General features: G+C 43.4%; 1 protein-coding gene across 1 annotated transcript; it reads right to left on the bottom strand.

The window, feature by feature from the left end:
* Positions 1–229: 229 nt before the first annotated feature.
* On the bottom strand, positions 230–6,493 carry ALKAL2 (ALK and LTK ligand 2). Its single transcript, XM_054280453.1, has 5 exons — positions 6,427–6,493; positions 5,267–5,598; positions 2,875–2,928; positions 2,683–2,763; positions 230–294 (listed from the first exon to the last, which is right to left on the bottom strand). Exons 2-5 carry the CDS (start codon positions 5,547–5,549, stop codon positions 230–232), a joined length of 483 nt encoding a protein of 160 aa, XP_054136428.1. The 5' UTR covers positions 5,550–5,598; positions 6,427–6,493.
* Between the last annotated feature and the right edge of the window lie 11,618 nt (positions 6,494–18,111).

Genomic DNA, 18,111 nt, shown 5'->3' with positions numbered 1-18,111 from the left:
CACAGATGATGCACATGGACATTTATGTAATGACTTCCAGTAGGGGGTACCCTTTCCTTAATGCCAAAATTTGCCAGATTAAGCCAGTTACTTCAAGTCCTCTGGGAGGGGAATACCTTATCTAAAGGACAGTTGTTATTATACTCCCATGAATTTTCATGTATGAAACACAACATCTGCTGCTTTGCTATGCACTGGAATGTCATTTCTGCTAAGAAAAAGCTTACCTTTATCCTTCCATGCACATAGGGCTTACTGCCAGTCGAGTAAGAAGCCTGGCACATCTTTTATAGTCTGTATGAAAAAAAAAGCATCACTAGATTACCAAAGTAATCAAATTTGCCTTTAAAAATCAAAATCGCTTTCAGTGTGCAAATTAGTGTCATAGCAAATTTCAATGAATACCTTCGTTTGCAACAGAATAAAAATCAACTGTTTTGACTTAAAAAGCGGAATGTATAAAAACTGGGTAATAACTAAAAGCCATGTCTAATGGCACGTCCAACTATGCAACTGACTTCTGCACATGTTCTATCTGTAAACAAACAGCATGAAAGTGCTTGGAGGCTCTCCAAGTATATGTATGTATGTATGTATGTATGTATTAAAATTTATACATCTGTGCCTGTGCTTCCGTGCAGGATCTAAACATGTGACTCTAGTATTTCCATATTAGAGAAAGAATAAATAGTGCTCATCCACCTTTAAATCCAGCCTTCAATGAGCAAGTCTGTCAACTTAATATTAAGTAATGCCACTCTCCAACAGATTCTCTTCCTGGGAACACTTAAATTAGACAAATAACATCTTCTATTCATGCAAATCTTAAGTCCAGCCCAAGTAGATGACCATATGATGGACATTCAGAGGAGCATGAAGTTTCATCTTAAAACTAGTAAAAATGTTTTTTCCACTGAAGTCCTATTGTTAGTCATTCATATTTTAGGTATCTTCAACTTTTTGATGCATTCATAGTAAGACACTGAACCAATGCAAAACTAAAGAAATTACTCAAAAGGTTTTTTGTTTCATTTCCATAAAAAACTGAAAGAAAATATTCTGAAAGTTGGTTATGGACAGACAGAAAAGTAAATTATTTTTCAGGTACCAATGCTACTACACTGTACAAAGTACTAGAAAGTATGCCAACACAATGCTTTTGTACTAGCTACCACCACACTGCAGCATCAGAGACACTTTTCGCTTTTTTCCTGTTTGGCCTTCAGATCTCTATACACAAGGAACAGTATAATTTGAAGTCAGGATATTATCAAAAAGTTACATTGTTCTGTGCATGAAGAATTAAGGCAGGCTGTTTGTCTCATTTTCCTAGAAGAAGGTTACTTTAAAGATATGCTAGTCAGTCCAGCCCAGTAGGTGATGTTCACTTCTTTTAGGCTTTATTTCATTAATGGGTAACTACATCTAATGTTTCATCTGGAGATGAAATGTTAACAACCCCAACTCACAGCATAGTTATGGTATAATTTCCACTCATACAAATGACCCTCCATTATCCAGACATTATGTTAGTGGGTATGTCACCTGTCAGGAGGAAAAGGCTAATTTAGAGCCTTTAAGGCCAGCTAGTTTTTAGCTTCACAGCTTGGAGCACTCATTAGTGCTGAGCCAAATGACATTTGTGTTGAGATCCTTATGAAAAAGGTAATGACCATTGCTTGTTCAGAACAGAGAAGTTATGAACAACTCACAGCTTCACTCATGTAAACAGAGGGTGATCTGGTTACCTGTCATCTAGAAATCCCTGTGTTTCCAAGGAATTCCTGATCTGAAGCCTTACAAATAGAGAAAATGTGCACAATTCTTACCAAATATGCCTTTAAAATGCACTGGGCTGAAATATTTATTAATACTAGAAACTTGGAATCTGTAACTCTTGTTTCTATTCCCAGCTCTGGTACTGACCCAACTGGTTGACCTCAGACAAGTAAAATAAAGTGTGCTTCCATTCTGAAAAGGCTGTACTAAAATAGCATCTGCTTACTCAACAGGTCCACCTCAGCATGAATCTGGAGTCACATCTACTGACTGATAAATGTCAGTGTTTGATTTTTATTTAATTCTCTGTGCTGCCAACAGTGATGAGGCATCACAAGTAGCTTTTGCTTACTTGTGTCCATCAGCACTATTTTTTTTTCCTAAGCTAACAAGTTATACTTTTATAATTCACTGAAGACAAGTGTTGCAAAGATTCATTGTCAACATCACTGGGAGACTGATAGCTGAATAGTCAAAATAGAAAATGTCTATAAAATGTGTCCTACATATATAATCAATGAAAAGTAAAATAACCCCACCTGGATTTGTGATCCTGTCTTGAATTTACAGCACTAAAAATTAAATATGAGATATTTGTGAGAGGAAAAGCAAACACATGGTTTGGAACCCATGAGGCAAATATATCAGTACCTAAGAATGCAGTGTTCACAGCCATTCTACACAGTGTGTTTGCAATGAGAAAGTTTTATTTCCATTTTCCTCTCTGTAATGCTGATGCTGTTCTAGCAATGCTGTAGAGAATACTCAGTACATTTTAGAGCAGTCCAAATTTTTCTTTGTGGAGAATGCATTCTGATATTGTATCACTACTGATACTTGATAGAACTGATAAATTTTAGAGTTTCCTCTCATTTTAGGGAAGTGCCTGCTTTTGTTACTTACATGCTGGGATGGTACAATCCCTCGTATTGTGATAAAGCCGATGAAAGTGTTTGCTACATTTTGGACTGAAGTAGAGTGGACCTGAAAGATAAAGAAAAAAAAAAGTTATGAATCAGCACAGCTCACAAGTACAGCAGAGTAGTTTATAGTATGTATGTGAAATAGGGATACCAATGCAAAGTTAAAACATACCTGTTAAATGCTTCAAGAACTTGTCTTTCATCCTCAGATCTCTGGGAACTATTTCTGTGGGACAGAAAAAAGAATAGTGTTACTCTGCTGCTGCACTGGACCTATGCTTGCCAAGCATAGTATGAAGACAGGGAATACTCTGTCCAGCAACATCAGCAGTATGTCTTGACAGGTGCATGGAGGGCAGAAGTCCTTTGCATACAGTAGGCCAAATTGCAAACAGTCACTTCACATAGGGAGACCTTGCAAAATGCTTTGTGAAACACTGATGAAACAATGTCTGTTAGGTGAGAAATCATTAATGATGATGGCTATTAACTAAGAGTCAGATTTTAGTTCTCTATGAACTTCATTATGAAGTTTACCTAGATTTAAATTCTTTCATATTACACAAGTGTTAAAGACTCAACGATATATTCCAGTCTGGGGTTGTGTCTTCTAATTCTCTTATACAAATGTAACCACTATTCTGTCCCAGGTATGTCTGTAGAAGCACTGCTCTACTGTAATCGTGAAACTGGATTGATCTACTTACAGGAATCTTCCCTCCCTCCCCCAGCAGTAAATAAAATTCACAGGAAATTATTCCAAGCAAATTGCTCTCTTCTGGCTCCCTATGTTTGTGGTTTACCGCCTTGTGTTTTGTGTTCAGCAGATGGCAAAATGAAACTAGTTTACTGAAATCCATTTTAGCCCTAACCCCTGCTTGTGACTTCCTGATTTACAGCTATCTTTGATTGCTTTCTGTTACAAACTCTGTGCTGATGGCTTAGTGCTGATTGTGTATGATACACTATATGGTGCTTTATTTACTTGACCATGAATGCCTGAGCAGCCTTTTTCATTCCCCTGGCACCTCTTATCAGATATAAAGCAGAGAGCATTTCCATCCAGATCTGATTCACTTGTGAATTTAGACACTTCTCGAAAGTCATTCTTCGTTTACTTCTAACTTTAGTCCGTGTAAGTAAAATTGACCTTATCCTATTTGACCTAATTATGTCATGAAGAGCATTAAAAACACACATGCTTCACTCAGAAACTTCCCATGGGACAAGCTCACTAGGAAAGTGATGCCAAAACTGAAATGAAAGACTCTAACTAGTAGTTCCTTTTCAGAGTTGCTGGGAAAAACTCCACCACAATAACAGAATGAAAAATCCTGCTTCGAAATCAGTAACAACACTACCAACTAATCCGCTCTGAAGCAGAATTATTAATTTTGTAGATAAGTGTTCTACACAAGCCAGATGTTTTGCACCAACAGGGTGACCAAAACTATGCCCGTGTTCCAAGATGAGATTTAGAGTTCTGCACATCACAGTTCCCTGCTTAATCTGGCCTCTTTGACTCTTCAACATTTGTAAAACAAAATGTTCTCTCCTGTGTTGACCTTATGGAGAACAGAACTCTCTTCCTCTGTGCATTCATTAATCATCCCAACAGACAAGCAACATCTTCATGACAACCACCAATAAATGCAAATTATGAGGATATTTGAGTATGAATGAGAATGGCAAAAAGGTACAATGAAGCTTTAAAATATCAATAAAGACAAAATAAACAGCATACTATCAAAATGAAAGCCAGTTTGGGAAAACTTGAGTAGATATTTGCTGGAAAATATTCAGAAAGTCACTTTCAGTTGGAGGGGTCAGATGAGCAGCAGTGACACTGCAGAGGCTTGGGAGTGACAGGGAACACTAAATTAGACATGGCAGCAGGAGGAACTAAATCAAGTTTCAACTGAGTGCACAGAAGTACATCAGCAAACTAAGCAGGTTAGAGAGGAGCCAATCAAACGAGCAGAAGGATGGCTGCAGGAGCATCCCAAACTGGTCACAGCCTGCACAGTGACAGAGGAGCACTGTCTCAGTTCCCTGGTATTTCAAAGGTGCTACCTCTGGAGTAGAAAAGGAACTAACAAGCAGGGTGAACAACTCAGTTCAGTGAAGCTGAGCTGCGGGGAAGACTTGTATGTGTAAGGTCTTTAAGGACATACTACAGTCCTGCAGGAGAATCCTTGCCAGGGTCATTTCCAAGAAACACTTAAACCAAGCACATGATAATAAGTGGTAACCTTCCAGGAAAAAAGCGTTTTCATCCCTTGTTTCTTTGATCTCACCCCATTTAAGTCTTTTCCCATATTATTAGGTTTTGTTCAAAGCCACAGGAAGTTGGACTTTTAGTTGAGTTCATTATCCAGAGAGTAAAAGGCTCTGAGAGGTGAATGGAGGTTTTCTATTCCAAATTTGCCATCTGTGTCTGTTTCTGATACCAAATGGAATCTGCACGTATTTCAAGTGGTGAATACTTAACACAAAATTAGTAACCTGATGCACTATCTCATTCACCGATGCACCTTAGGGAAAAAAAATGGACTGTGACTTACCAACTCTCTGCTCATCCTGGTACCCTCCATAGTCGGCCACTTCCCTTCGATCCAAGTTATAGTCATGCTTGGAGAAGTACTGCACCCCACTGTCCTTCTCCAGGTGGTACCTTTTCAGTTCCTGAATGATCTCCATGATGAGATTTAAGAGACTTTGCTTGTCCTTCAAATCTGTGGAGTCTGTTTTTTCTTTGCAGTATCCTGCTGAGAGCATTAAGAGTACAAGCCCCAGCAGCCCAGAAGACCTCAGTCCACTCATTGCAGTCCGACCTGAAGAGTGCATGAGGGGATGAAGAGAAAGAATCCGCTGCTATGCGAGGTCTCCTGTTTCACTGGAAGAGAAAATTGGGGGTGGGTCGAAAGTGGGGAGACTCGTGGGGGTGAAATCGGAAACACTAACGGAGGAAAGAGCGGCGGCCGCTTGGCAGGTTACACAAGGCGAGGCACAGACCGCTCGGGGCTGCAGGGGCTGGCGGGGCGGGGCGGGGCGGGGGGTCCGCGGGGCTCGGCCGCTGCCCCCGCGCCCCTCAGCGCCCGGCCCGCGGGCAGAGCCCCCAGCGCCGCGGGCAGCGCGGCTCGGCCTCCCCGCAGCCGGCGCCGGGCCCCGCGGGCGGGCGGGGGCGCAGCCCCGGAGCGGGGCCAGGCTGGGGGTGCCCCGGCGGAGCCGATCCCCGGCGGGACGGACGTTCCGCCCCGCCTCTCCCCGCCCCGCCGCGGAGCGGAGGAGCACGGGCGAGGGGCGACAACTTTCCCCGAAGTTTCCGCCGGACACCCGCGACAGCTGTCCCCACTCTCGCTGTGGGCCTCCGCGGCCGGGCTGCGGGCAGGAGCGGCGGGACGGGAGGTGGGCGGCTGGGGGGCAGCCGGCCGGGGCAGGGGACAGCACTGCCAGTCTCCCCCTTTTCTGTCCCTTTCCCCGCTCCCCTACTCTGCAGGAGTACGGCCAGCATCATGCCCAGAGCCGCTCGCCTTCGGACAACTGACCGCCCCTCACACACGGTCGGTCCGTGCGGCGGCTCTGCCCCGCCAGCCCTGGCGGGGTCCGGCTGTCACCGGTCCCGCCGCACGCAGCGCTTCGGCCCGGCGGGGCAGGAGGGATGGGGGCGTGGGGAGGGAAGCAAGAGGGGAAGAAGGCTGCTGGCGCTCGCTGGCCGCTTTACCTGTGTCTCTGTCCCAGACGCCGAGGTGTCTTCCCCCGGGAGCCGCTCCCCGGACGGCAGCAGCCAGCGAACGGCAGGGAGTCCGAGTATTCCGCGGCTGGCCCGCCCGCCCCCCTCCCGTCCCTGCGCTCCCGCCGTATCCACAAACTACTCCATCGCCGCTAGCCCCAGCGCAGCCGCTTATATAGGCTATAGGATGGACATGAGACGGCAGATAGTATCGACTTGGAAGTGGGTGGAAAACAATAAAAGTCCACTTGGCAACCTCGGGAGCGTCGCTGCTTGCACAAGCCCCCCCCTTCCCGCCCTCTCTCCCCTCCCGCCCCGGTCCCCCCCGTCCCTCCCCCTGCTCGGTTCTCCCGGGCAGGGCTCAGTCACTCCTTCTCTGCTCTCCGACGTAAGGAGACGGTCCCAAGTGTGTGTGTTTGGAGTGGGAGGGGGCGGCGGGAAGATGGGGACGGGGGGGGCGCGCATCGCCCGAGCCTTTAATTAGAACCGCGCTGAGGAGCCACTGAAATATTGATGTCCCTGGCGCAGCTCTCGTCAGGCGGGTCCCCGGCCCGCGGCCGCAGCCCCGCGGGGGGCGGGCGGGGAAGCCGCCTGTTTACCGGGAACTCCGGGCCCGGCTGCGGCGGGGAAGGGGAGGTGTTGGGGCGGGGGCGAGCTGCCGGGGAAGGGGAAGGCTATTTCTGCTCCCGCCGGCCGGGAAGCCCGCGGAGAGGCGGCTGGAGTGGGTCTGGGGAGAGGGAGGGCGCGGGCGTGCCGCCTCTTTCGCCGATTCTTGGCACGGCCGGTCCCGGGTGGCGAGGCGGCTTCCTGGGCTCCCGGCGCGCCGCTGCCTGGAAGCGCTCCCAGCGGGGCCGGGAGAGGAGGAGGAGGAAGAGAAGGACGACGACGAAGGCAGTGCCCTGTCCGCTCCCGCAGCTGCCCTCGGCAGAGGTGACAGCGTGAGCGAAGGGCACTGGAAGCGCGGGGCAGGCTGCGGAGAGCGCCGAGCCCCCTCCAACGAGCGCCCTTCCCTAGAGCACACACAGGCTGCCGCCCTTCCCGCGTAGCCCCTCGGGGCGCGGCAGGGGGAGGCTGAAACCCGATCCGGCGGAACTCCGGGTGTTTACTCTCCCGTGTGGATGAACCTGTCCCTCGGCAGCCGCGGACGCGGAGCTCCCTTCGTGCCGGGCGCGCTCCCCGACCCCCGCGGGCGCCTCCCCGGGGCCGCGCGCAGCGGGAACAGCGACCCCCGGCGGCCGCTGCCCCGCGCGCGCCCGGCGCTGCCGCCGCCCGCCGCCAGGCGGCGCTGAGCGCCCCGCGCCCCGCGGCCGTGAGGGCGGCCGTGAGGGCGGCCCGGCCCACAGAGGCGCCGGGCACTGATTCACCTCCCGGGGCTCCGTACTGCCGGGCTCCCCGAGTAACTCATCATTTTAATCGATTTGTCTTCAAAACCAATACATGAATGACACATGTCTCTAAGCACAAAAATCTCAGCCTGTGCTGTCACAGTGAAGGTACAAAAACATTTAAAAAAATACACACCACACGATGAAGAAAGAAACGCAGAGGCAAGACTGAGCAAGACTGCTTTGTCAGGTTTCCAGGCTTCCTCATCTTGGCTTCATGGTTTGTTTCCAGTCACCTTAAGACTCAGGGGAAAAAAGAAATCGAACAATCAGTTCCACAGTGAGAAAGAATGTCCCTTTGCATGACATAACTTGGTATGGCTGTATTTACATGTTAGTCATTCCAAATATTGACACATTGAGGTCACCAATTGGAGACAGGGAAGATGGAAAACGAGGCAGGGAGAATAGAGCCTGGTGATCTGTTCCCAAGATTACACTGCAACTATTCCTTCAGCCAAAGTAATCTCTTTGGGAAAAGGTAGATACAACTGCAGAACTAAAAGAGAATTTCAGTTAAACACATGGACGGAGACTCCCCTTCCTCACACCTACAATTTCCATGCCAGTGTTGGTCACCATCGTGTAAGGAAGGAGCAGCCCATGTTTTGAGTACACACCAATTCAAGTCAGGAATCTTTTGTTGCATTTTTTCTACTATCTTAGATGTCCCCAGGCATGCCTGTTACATCTGGCATGGAGACCAGCTGTCAAGGAACAACCAGCAAATTATTGAATAATATGGCTGTCTTCCTTTTGAAAAGACAGTGGACATTAGCAGAAACTGCATGAATTCATTTTATGAGATAACTCTACCATAACTCTGAGAATGGGATGGCTTGAACTGCCCTAAAACACACTAAGGAGAAGTTAATGTCATAAACAGTTGAATTCCAATGCTCAGGAATACTCCTTTTAAATTTACTAATATAAACATAGACTCAAAGTACATTAGCATTAGCTGAGATATGAGGTAGATGAAGAGTTTGTTGTCTTTTTCTGCATACAGACTCTGAGGCAAGGGTCTATTCTGATTCGTTTACATTGAATTACACAAGGATATAATAGCTCCCATGACTTCAATAGAACTAAATTAAAATTCCCACTGATAGGTTTAGGATGGCAATTTAATATTCCAACAGGCTATATTTTATTAAGTATATTTTCTTAGGGCTCCATCTAAGCTAGCCATCTAGATGTTAACTGCCTATACACTACCAAGCTCCTGCTCTGCATAAATATTGTCAAAACTACAATCCCCAAGCCTTCTATCCACCCTCAGTTTGACTCCTGAGGCTGCTAAAGTGAATAGGTGCAGTCTTTGCCATGACTGCTCACAGGTTCTTGGACTTCTTCCCTGGATGCCGGGAAGTGCCTGACTCTTCTCAACACTAAACAGCCAGGATGGTGAAGAAAGCATTCTTCCAGGAATTACAAGATGTAAGTTTTAATCCCTTCAGGCAGAGATGAAAGATGAACACACCTTCCCTGCCAGGACAAAAACCTGCTTGCTTTCCTTGAAAGAAGGTGGAGAGGGACATATAAAACTCAGTCTTAAAAACCAACATGTACCTGAGAGAGCAGATCCCTAGAGTAAATGCTATGCAATTAGTTTTTTTGGCTTGTCCTGGAGGAGTAGTTTTCATTTAAAAGTGATGGGATGTTTTTTGTCTTATTTTTACAGGACATCAAGTTAGTTAACTCTTCCACAATCAAAATCTGTGCGTAGCTTGATCTACAATGTTATTAAAAATGCACTGTCTTTAAACTAAACACTGTGATCCTCAGGATAGGGATCTCATGGAGTAAACATACACCTATGAGATAAAATGCAGCATTTGGTGGACAGTTTTAGCCAGTGTATTCTTCCCTGTCCCATTGGTTATGAAACAAAAGCACTATGTTTGGGATTCGGAACAAGTGCCAGGCAGAATTTCTAGTTTTGTTAAATAACACACATTAGTCACTGTTTTTACAATTCCATTCTAGTATTCCATTCTAGTACGCTGTGCTAAGACAGAAAAGGAAAGATATCTTGACTTCCTTTACTTACATGGTGTACATGAAAACAAGAAAATGTGTTTTCTTTGGTTCTCTTGTCTAAGACTGGTGAAATTTTCATGCTAAGAGCCCTACAGTTTTAAGCATGCTCTTGTTTCAGCTGATTATAACAGACATAAGGGTTCCTATCTATATTTAATAAAAGCAAGTGCAACATTTTCTGAAGTGATTGCAGAGCAGAGCTGATTTTCTAAATCAGGCTCATAACCAATACATGAACTGAGTGTACGCTTGGAAGAAAATTCCAATGGCCATTTATATGACTAGGCTAAAGAAATGCTTCTTGCATTGCTCTTCATTCACCTCAGAACCTCAAAAAATATTTTGAAATTAATTTTTTGTCTTAAACATCACATCAACTTACAAAACTCGTGGTTTAAAAACTAGACTCTTCACTCCTCACAATAGAAAAGCAGTATTTAATCTTCAGGTTATGCACCAATCCCAGTAGAGGTTAGTATTATGGGATGAGATGGGGCTGATAATTCTGCTGGGTTGAGTGGGTAGCAGTTGGTTGACATATCAGTTCAACTCACAAAACATTGACCACACACATGGAATCTGCATGTGTGATAGTTACTTTTAAAATCTGTATAGAAAAATGCATACACTACATCCAACAGATGATACTTCCCAAAATCTCTGTTCCAAGTTAATGAAAATGCAGAATGTTTTCAATATAATGTATTGTACATAAGTATAAAATAATATTTATGCACCTGGCTTAGTCATCTCTGAGAGCCTCCAAGTCTCAGAGGCAATGCCCAATGACAGCTGCTGGGGAGACTAAAGATGAGGTAGTAAGAATTCCTATAGCACTGAAATCAGCCAGAGAACATATATAACTAGAAAAAAAACTTCCACAGATGTTAGGTGTATTAAAGCCAATTGAGCATTTTAAGGGCTTTCCCCACTTCCTACCTGATGCAAATGCCAACAAGATTAAAATCCCATTAATCATCACTGCAACCAAAACTGAAGAACTTTGATACAGTTCCCAAATGTTTCATCAGAACTGCAGCCACAGCCAGCTTGATGTTTGGTAGTAAGTTAAAAAAAGAAACCACAACAAAAATTTCCAACCAGATTTTTGGCTAGAACTTTTCTCTGCCTGTAAATTCAAGGCTAAAGACAGCTCTGAGCTGGCGAATGCATCAGTTACAGAGCCAGTTTTAAAGTTATGTTTAATCAGCTTTGCAGTGCTGCAGCAGGGGAACAGTGCTACACCAAAACAAAGCTCTTTTGGGAATCCTACTGAACCAGCAGGAGGAAATTTAGGTCTAGAGATTATAGTCTCACTTTTTTAGATGCTTTTCATGGTTTCCAGGGTACCTCCTGAAATCTTCAGAGACTATCCCTCTGAAATATTCTGTATTTAGGTTTTCAGGGATACTTTCTTTTACACAGTACAGATAAATGCCCCAGTGAAGCTAGGAGCATCAAACCTCTCCAGCTGTAGAGTGTTGCCTACAGGAATACACTAACATAGGCCAGACCCCAGACTTTTAAGCAGGTAGGTGAGGGCAGGGGTTAATGCCATTCTATGAAACTACCTTCCATAGCCACTGTGCAGCTCTGGGCCTGCTACATGTGGGTTCACTGTGGACTCCTATCTGTTCACTTAGAGTTACATAGCTGCAGCCACAGAAACTCTTTCTACATCAAATTAAGATTACAAGTAAAAGCCCTAGCTGATGTCTCATTAGCTGATAGAGTGCATTACATTTTATGGCCTACTCAGGTCTTTCTGTGCCAAAGGAAAGAGGATAGCTTTAGTGTATGTAAGAACTTAGTAATTTTAGAAGCAGAGTAGCTTCATCTTTCATCACAGCCATGGTTCTTACCTTGAAGAGACAAGAGAATCACATGTGTTTTTTAGAGCCATGGCTGATAAATGATGACATGTTTTGATAGTGTACTCTAAATCTGAGAATTTTATCTCACATTGTCTTTGCACAACTTAAAAAATTTATGCAGAAAAACAAATGCCATCTCAGGCAACATAAGGATATCCCATATGACTCACCATCAGCACATGAGCGCTAAGCACAAACATTGAGAACTATAAAAAGCCGAGGTACTTTTTTCCTTCTGCAGGTCACCAGTAGGCAGGCACACTGCTGGTGCAGTGAGCAGGCCTCATGGCTATCCAGTGGAGATCTGGATGACTTCTTACAGATCAGATGTAGAGCAGGCCTGTTGGCCAGACTCTTCCAGGGACGTCTTGTAGGCAAGCACACCCTTTGGAAGATCATGTGCCTACAAAAGCTGTTGAGGAAGGAAGGGGGGTTAATCCCCTTCTAGGCAGATATTTTTCAGGCCATAACAGTTCTACAGCTACTGTGCAGCACTGAGCCCCCCAACACATGTTCACTGTTGATCAGAAATTTTTTTCTTCCAGAAACCAGCACTGCAGTCCCAAACCGTACCCCGGCAGTTTCCTCATGACTAGCTTCATAATAGGATTGTCTTCACAGTAAAGACAGAAATTTTATTCAACAGCAACAGAAGACAATTAAGAACTGTCACTAGATTTCAGAGTCCAGCTTGTAGCTTTTCTTGATTCTGCACTTGAAGTGATGCAAAGATATTAAAGTGCAAGCTATATATTCAATATACTGTATTGTACATCCACAGGCTGAGGGCTGTGAATGTTGTCTCTTTTTGTATTGAAATTTGCTGTCCTTTAGAGGAGATGGAACATCCTGGTTCAGCTCGACTGCGGGAAGCTAAGGACCTGGAATACACGGGATACATATGCAGGAATAAATATAATGCGCTCAAGAGCACTGATAAAGTCTGTGGCACTTAAGCCAGCTGGCACAGGATAGGCCACATCCATTCTGTCCATCTCTCCTACTGCCAACAAGAGGACAGCCTTATGCAAAGCACTCATTAGGAACACTTCCTGGGCAGCGTCGCTTCCCAACAGTACACAGGGATCGATCAGGAGAGTTGTCACAGACTAACCACGTTCCAGGGACTGCCCTGACAATTTAACAGTATTGACGCTGGGTTCCAGTGCCAGGAAACTTCCCTGGCAGTTTTCACATTTGTCTTCTGGTATAGTCACAACCTCTGGGTCCCATCCGTGTTGCAAGGGGTAGAGGCAAAAGCTTTGGGGACTCTTACTTGTCAGCTGGTAAAACTGACAGGAGTTTTTTTTGCATCATGTCCTAAATGGGAATAAAATAAGCACCAGAATCTGGGAACTGCAGCAGCTTCAAAAAGCAGCCTCAAGACTTGAAATCACCTTTAAAAAATAGTTCCACGTCTTTATGGTCAGGCAGCTGTACACAGCTTCCACAGGAGGCAGCAAAGAATCAATGCAAGTTGGGCAGAGCCACAGTGAACTCAACTTAGTTACACAACTTGACAAAACTTTTTGAAAAAAATTTGAAAATAATTTTATAGGACCATTACAGTCTGGTCTTTCTCCTAAGACATAAAATGACTTTGTCTCACATGGCATTATTTTAAGAAGGTATAGATTTTTAAAATAGGTTTTGCATGGCCTAGTTTTTGGTAGTGGGTGGGGGGAGAGGTATGGAAGTGGCTTCTGTGAGAAGCTGCTGGAAGCTTCCAGCATGTCCAGCAGAGCCAATCCCTGATGGCTCTGAGGATGGACATGCTGCTGGCCAAGGCTGGGCCAGTTAGAGAGGTTGGTAACGCCTCTGGGACAACATAGTAAAGAAAATCAAAACAATGCCATACAGTTTTTTCTATCCAAAGAGGAGGAGGAGGAAGTGAGAACATGTGAAGGAAACAACATGGAGACACCAAGGTCAGTGCAGAAGGAGGGACAGGAGGTGCTCCAGGTGCTGGAGTTGATTCCTCTGCAGGCTGTGGTGAGACCATGGTGAGGCAGCTGTGCCCCTGCGGCCCATGGGGATCCACAGGGAATGCAGAGATCCACCCTCAGCCCGTGGGGATCCACAGGGAATGCAGAGATCCACCCTCAGCCCGTGGGGGAGGTGCCCATGCTGGAGTGGGTGGAGGCCTGGAGGAGGCTGTGACCCAGTGGGAGACGCAGTGGACAGAGGGCCCCTGGTTCCAGGCTGGAGCAGCCTGTCCTTGGAGGACTGACCCCATGGAAGAGTGACCCACACTGCAGCAGTTTTGGGTCCTGCTGCTCATGGAAATGGACCCACATTAGAGAAGTTCACAGTGGGCTGTCTCTCGTGGGAGGGACCCCATGGTCTCACAGGGGAAGGATTCCTCTCCGGGAGCAGCAGAAGAAAATCTCAGTGACAAACTTACCAAATCCCCATGCCCTGTTTCCCTGTGCTGTTGGTAGGCAGGAGGGAGGGGCTGGGGAGGGAAAAGGTGTTTTAAGGTCTTATTTTACTTCTTATTGTCCTCCTCTGATTCTGTTAGTAATACATTCACTTTGCAACTTTTGGTTGAGCCTGTTTTGCCCTTGAAGTGTTTTCTCTTGGTCCTTACCTCAACTCCTGAACCCTTCTGTAATTTTTTTTCTCTCCTCTCTTCAGCTGTGGCCGGGGAAGGTGAGTGAGCAGCTTTCATGGTGCCTGGTGTTGTGCCAGTGTAAAACCATGACACATACCTAGTTAAAGTTTTGCTATTATGACTTCTCTTTCAGCCTCTTTCCTGACATCATCCCCTCCCCAGTCCCCACCAAAATTAATAATATACTCTTTAATGGAGAAATTTTCACACATGAAAGAATAATACCATTTTGAGGCCAGTCAAAACATTTGATTCGAGAGATCATTTAGTAGTCATACTAGTGTAGTTGTAGTTGTGGTGGTAGTAGTAGTAGTAGTAGTAGTAGTAGTAGCAGTAGTAGTAATAGAATAATTCACTTCTAGTTTTGTCTTATTCTAAGCTTAAATGTCAGGTGTGTTCAGTTTGTCTCAGAACATTAATCCCAAATGGTTCTGAAACTGGAACTTAGATCTGACATTCATACCAAAATGGGACCAATCTTTATGCGTTGTTTTATTGTTGGTGTTGCAGTGTCATATTCAAAAATCACATTATAGAAGTATTTTCAAAACTTTTCACTCTATTTAGCAAAGAACAACAACAGATACAGGTATGAGTAAATCTTGTATTGATGAATTATTACTTATATGGTTAACATAAAAGATAAAAATTGAATTGACAATTCACTGTTTTATGTAATTGATTTAAATTTTACGTTGAGCTCAGCCTGAATAAGAGAAGCAGTGCAATTTTTTTCCCTCTTTCCCAGTTGGTATCCTCATCTGGGGAAGTCTTCATCCATTCTTTTTAAAGATTCAGTGGTAAATAAATACCACAACAGAAGGGTTTCTGTCTTAAAATGATAGCTTCTGGTTAAGATACTAATTTTCTTATATGCTCATTTTGTATTATGTTCTTCTGATATACCAAAGAATTTGTCTCTGTGATTAAAGAAATGCAGATGGACTTCTGTCACAGCCATCAGGTACTGCACATAGATATCAATATTTATGCCTATCTTATTTGGCAGTGCTAGTTTAGTTGAAATACCACTTTGGTATTGTCAGTTAAGTAACAAATTGCAGGCAGTCATAGAATGAGAATGTACCCTGGGCAGTGTTGCCCAATGCAACCGTGAGCTTTGCAATTATTCTGTTTGGAAACGTGAGATTTGCAGTAAAGGAAAACCCCCTTGTTTCAGACAGAGCTATTTATCACCTTTTCTTTGTCCATTCCTCCCACATTAGAGGAGCACAAGGACAATACTCAAAGGAAAAGGATCATGACCATAGTAATAATGATTAGAAGCTAGATAAAATATGGAACTTCCATCATCCGAAAAAGTCCAACATTTCAAAATATTTTAGTTTCGATCTGAGACAATCTCACAAACAAATAAAAAACCTTCAAAGATATTGACAGTGGAAAATAAATATTAAAATAATTTCAGGAAATCAGAATATCCTATGATTTTTCCAACATTAAACAGTGCACACCTCTCATTCAGAAGTGAGATAATTCTTAGGAATTCTCCAGAATTGGGACTAGCACAATGAACATGTGGAACAGGATGCCTTGAAGATGTTTCCAGGTTCTTTAAAGCTTGAATATTGGTTTCCCAAGGCTACTGTACTCTTGGCTACATAATGTTCTGCAACTCCTGACTGTTCCAAGAAACAGATTGGCTGTTCCATCTGTTAAGTGCCCAGCTGCTGGACTCTGAAGCGATCCGTTTGTGATTCATCACAGGTTGATAGGAAGCAAAATATTTCTGCAGCGCTTTAACAAAGAGGTGTTCCTCAAATTAAATATTGCCATGTTTGAAAACTTACTAGCTCTCTTCATGTAGTAGGAAGCTGTCAGTCTGAGAAATTGGGTAAAGGAAAAAATTAAATGAACAAGATCCATTTAGGGTGTTTCTTCGTAGCAGAACACTAAATATTGCCACTGTTTATTTGTTTGGGGTTTTTTTTTTATTGTTGTTCTGTAGACGAGGTAAAAGTCACTGCATTGAACGAGCAAGTCCTTGTGTAGCCAAGCAGATACATATTGAACAGAAAGGTATGAAGAAAAATCAGAAAAAGTTCTGGGGTCTTATATTCATGAAAAAATTCAGTATTTTTATTGTATTCATCTTAATGTATATTCAAGGTGAGATGACCCTGTCACCAGCATATCCCACAAGAATATAGTAAATAGGGCAACCCCGACGAGGGGAGAAGTGACACATCTGACTCCATTGATATCAGAAGACTAATTAATTACTTTATTATACTGTATTACACTGCATCTAAACTGAATCTGCACAAGCACTCAACTGCACAAAATCTTGTGACTGTCTGCTGACTGACAGTCTGCACATGTGCTTGGCCCTGATAGGCCCAGGAAACAAAACACCATCACTTTGGGTAAAAAATCTCTGTATTGCATTCTACTTTTGCACAATCACAGGCACAGCAAATGATAAGAATTGTTTTTTCTTTCTCTGAGGTTCCTCGCTGCGATTCCCAGAAATCTCCTTGGGAAGTTGTGCCTTGCTTTTTTCTGTGAAGAGAAATGCGGCCACACAAGAATGGCCAGCAGTTTTACATGGCATACTTTGGAAAAGAAACATTACTCCAATATTGATAATATATGTGTCTGGAACAAATGGATGCTTTGATTACTTGCTCCAGATAATATGGAGAACGGGTACATTTTTGTTGCCATGAGAGTGAAGTTGAATGATTCCTTCTTATCGTACCCAAAGGAATACATAGAGAAAGTCAAATTCATGTGGTATTTAACTCAGTAAAACCACATTAACCTGGATCCTAATTCTCTCAGTTGATGAACCAGCCATATACTTTATGACTCCAGAAAAGGTCTTAATGAAGCCAGCCCAATTAACTATTCAAACATCAGTGGATTAATCAATAGGTTAATGGAAAATTACAGGAATAAGTTACTGCATTTGCCTATTTTCCCAGGTTTTTATTTTATTTGAGGCAAGAGCACCTGACTCATGTTCCAATTTATGTAGAATGTTTCTTCTCACACTTTCTACAATCCTTTAATTATTTTTCTGTTCCCTCTTTTGTGGGACTTCCATGTTTTTCCCTACAACCTTTTGTAAAAGGAAACTTCAAGAGGTTATAGTATGACAGTAACAGTCTCACCACTGCTGTATCTGGATTTCCAGTTGTGTATCTCTTGTTAGGAAACTCAAGTGCAAATTCATTCAGTCATTTTACTGCAGGATGGCATTGAGTTATGATGTTAATAGCACATATTTAATTCCTTAATGATACAGTATCCATTTGGTTAACAGACTTCTGTAAACAAAAATATACTATCTAAAATATTATCTGAAATATATATATATATTATTTAAATTATCAATATTATCTATTGATCTATATTATATTAAAAAATCTATCCCATCTTGTTTGAAAAAATGTATTTAAAAATAAATTGTTGACTGAGATTAACGAGAATTCTTTCTTTTCATTCTTTATTTATTGATTCTGAAATAATTTTTGATTAATTTACTTCTGACGGGAATCAGACTAATCAATTAACACTCCATTTCCTCATCCGGAATGGATATATAATCAGTGAAATAATCAGTGTTTTCAGTCTTCTACAGTTTTATTGTCACTGTAATAAATAAATAAAATTCAAATTAGGAGGACAGATATTTCCTCAGCAAACAATTAAGTGTTACTGGAAACATCTTATGCACCTGTAAGATGCTTATTTGGTTGTATTGTTGTCCAATACCTTTCTCAGTTGCTAGTGA

Source organism: Melozone crissalis, unplaced genomic scaffold, assembly GCF_028551555.1.
Source record: "Melozone crissalis strain CALT ecotype California unplaced genomic scaffold, PUWL_Pcris_2 ptg000027l_1, whole genome shotgun sequence".
NCBI classification, from domain to species: domain Eukaryota; kingdom Metazoa; phylum Chordata; class Aves; order Passeriformes; family Passerellidae; genus Melozone; species Melozone crissalis.
Note: the sequence above shows the minus strand (reverse complement) of the source record. Positions and strands in the feature narration are given on the sequence as shown.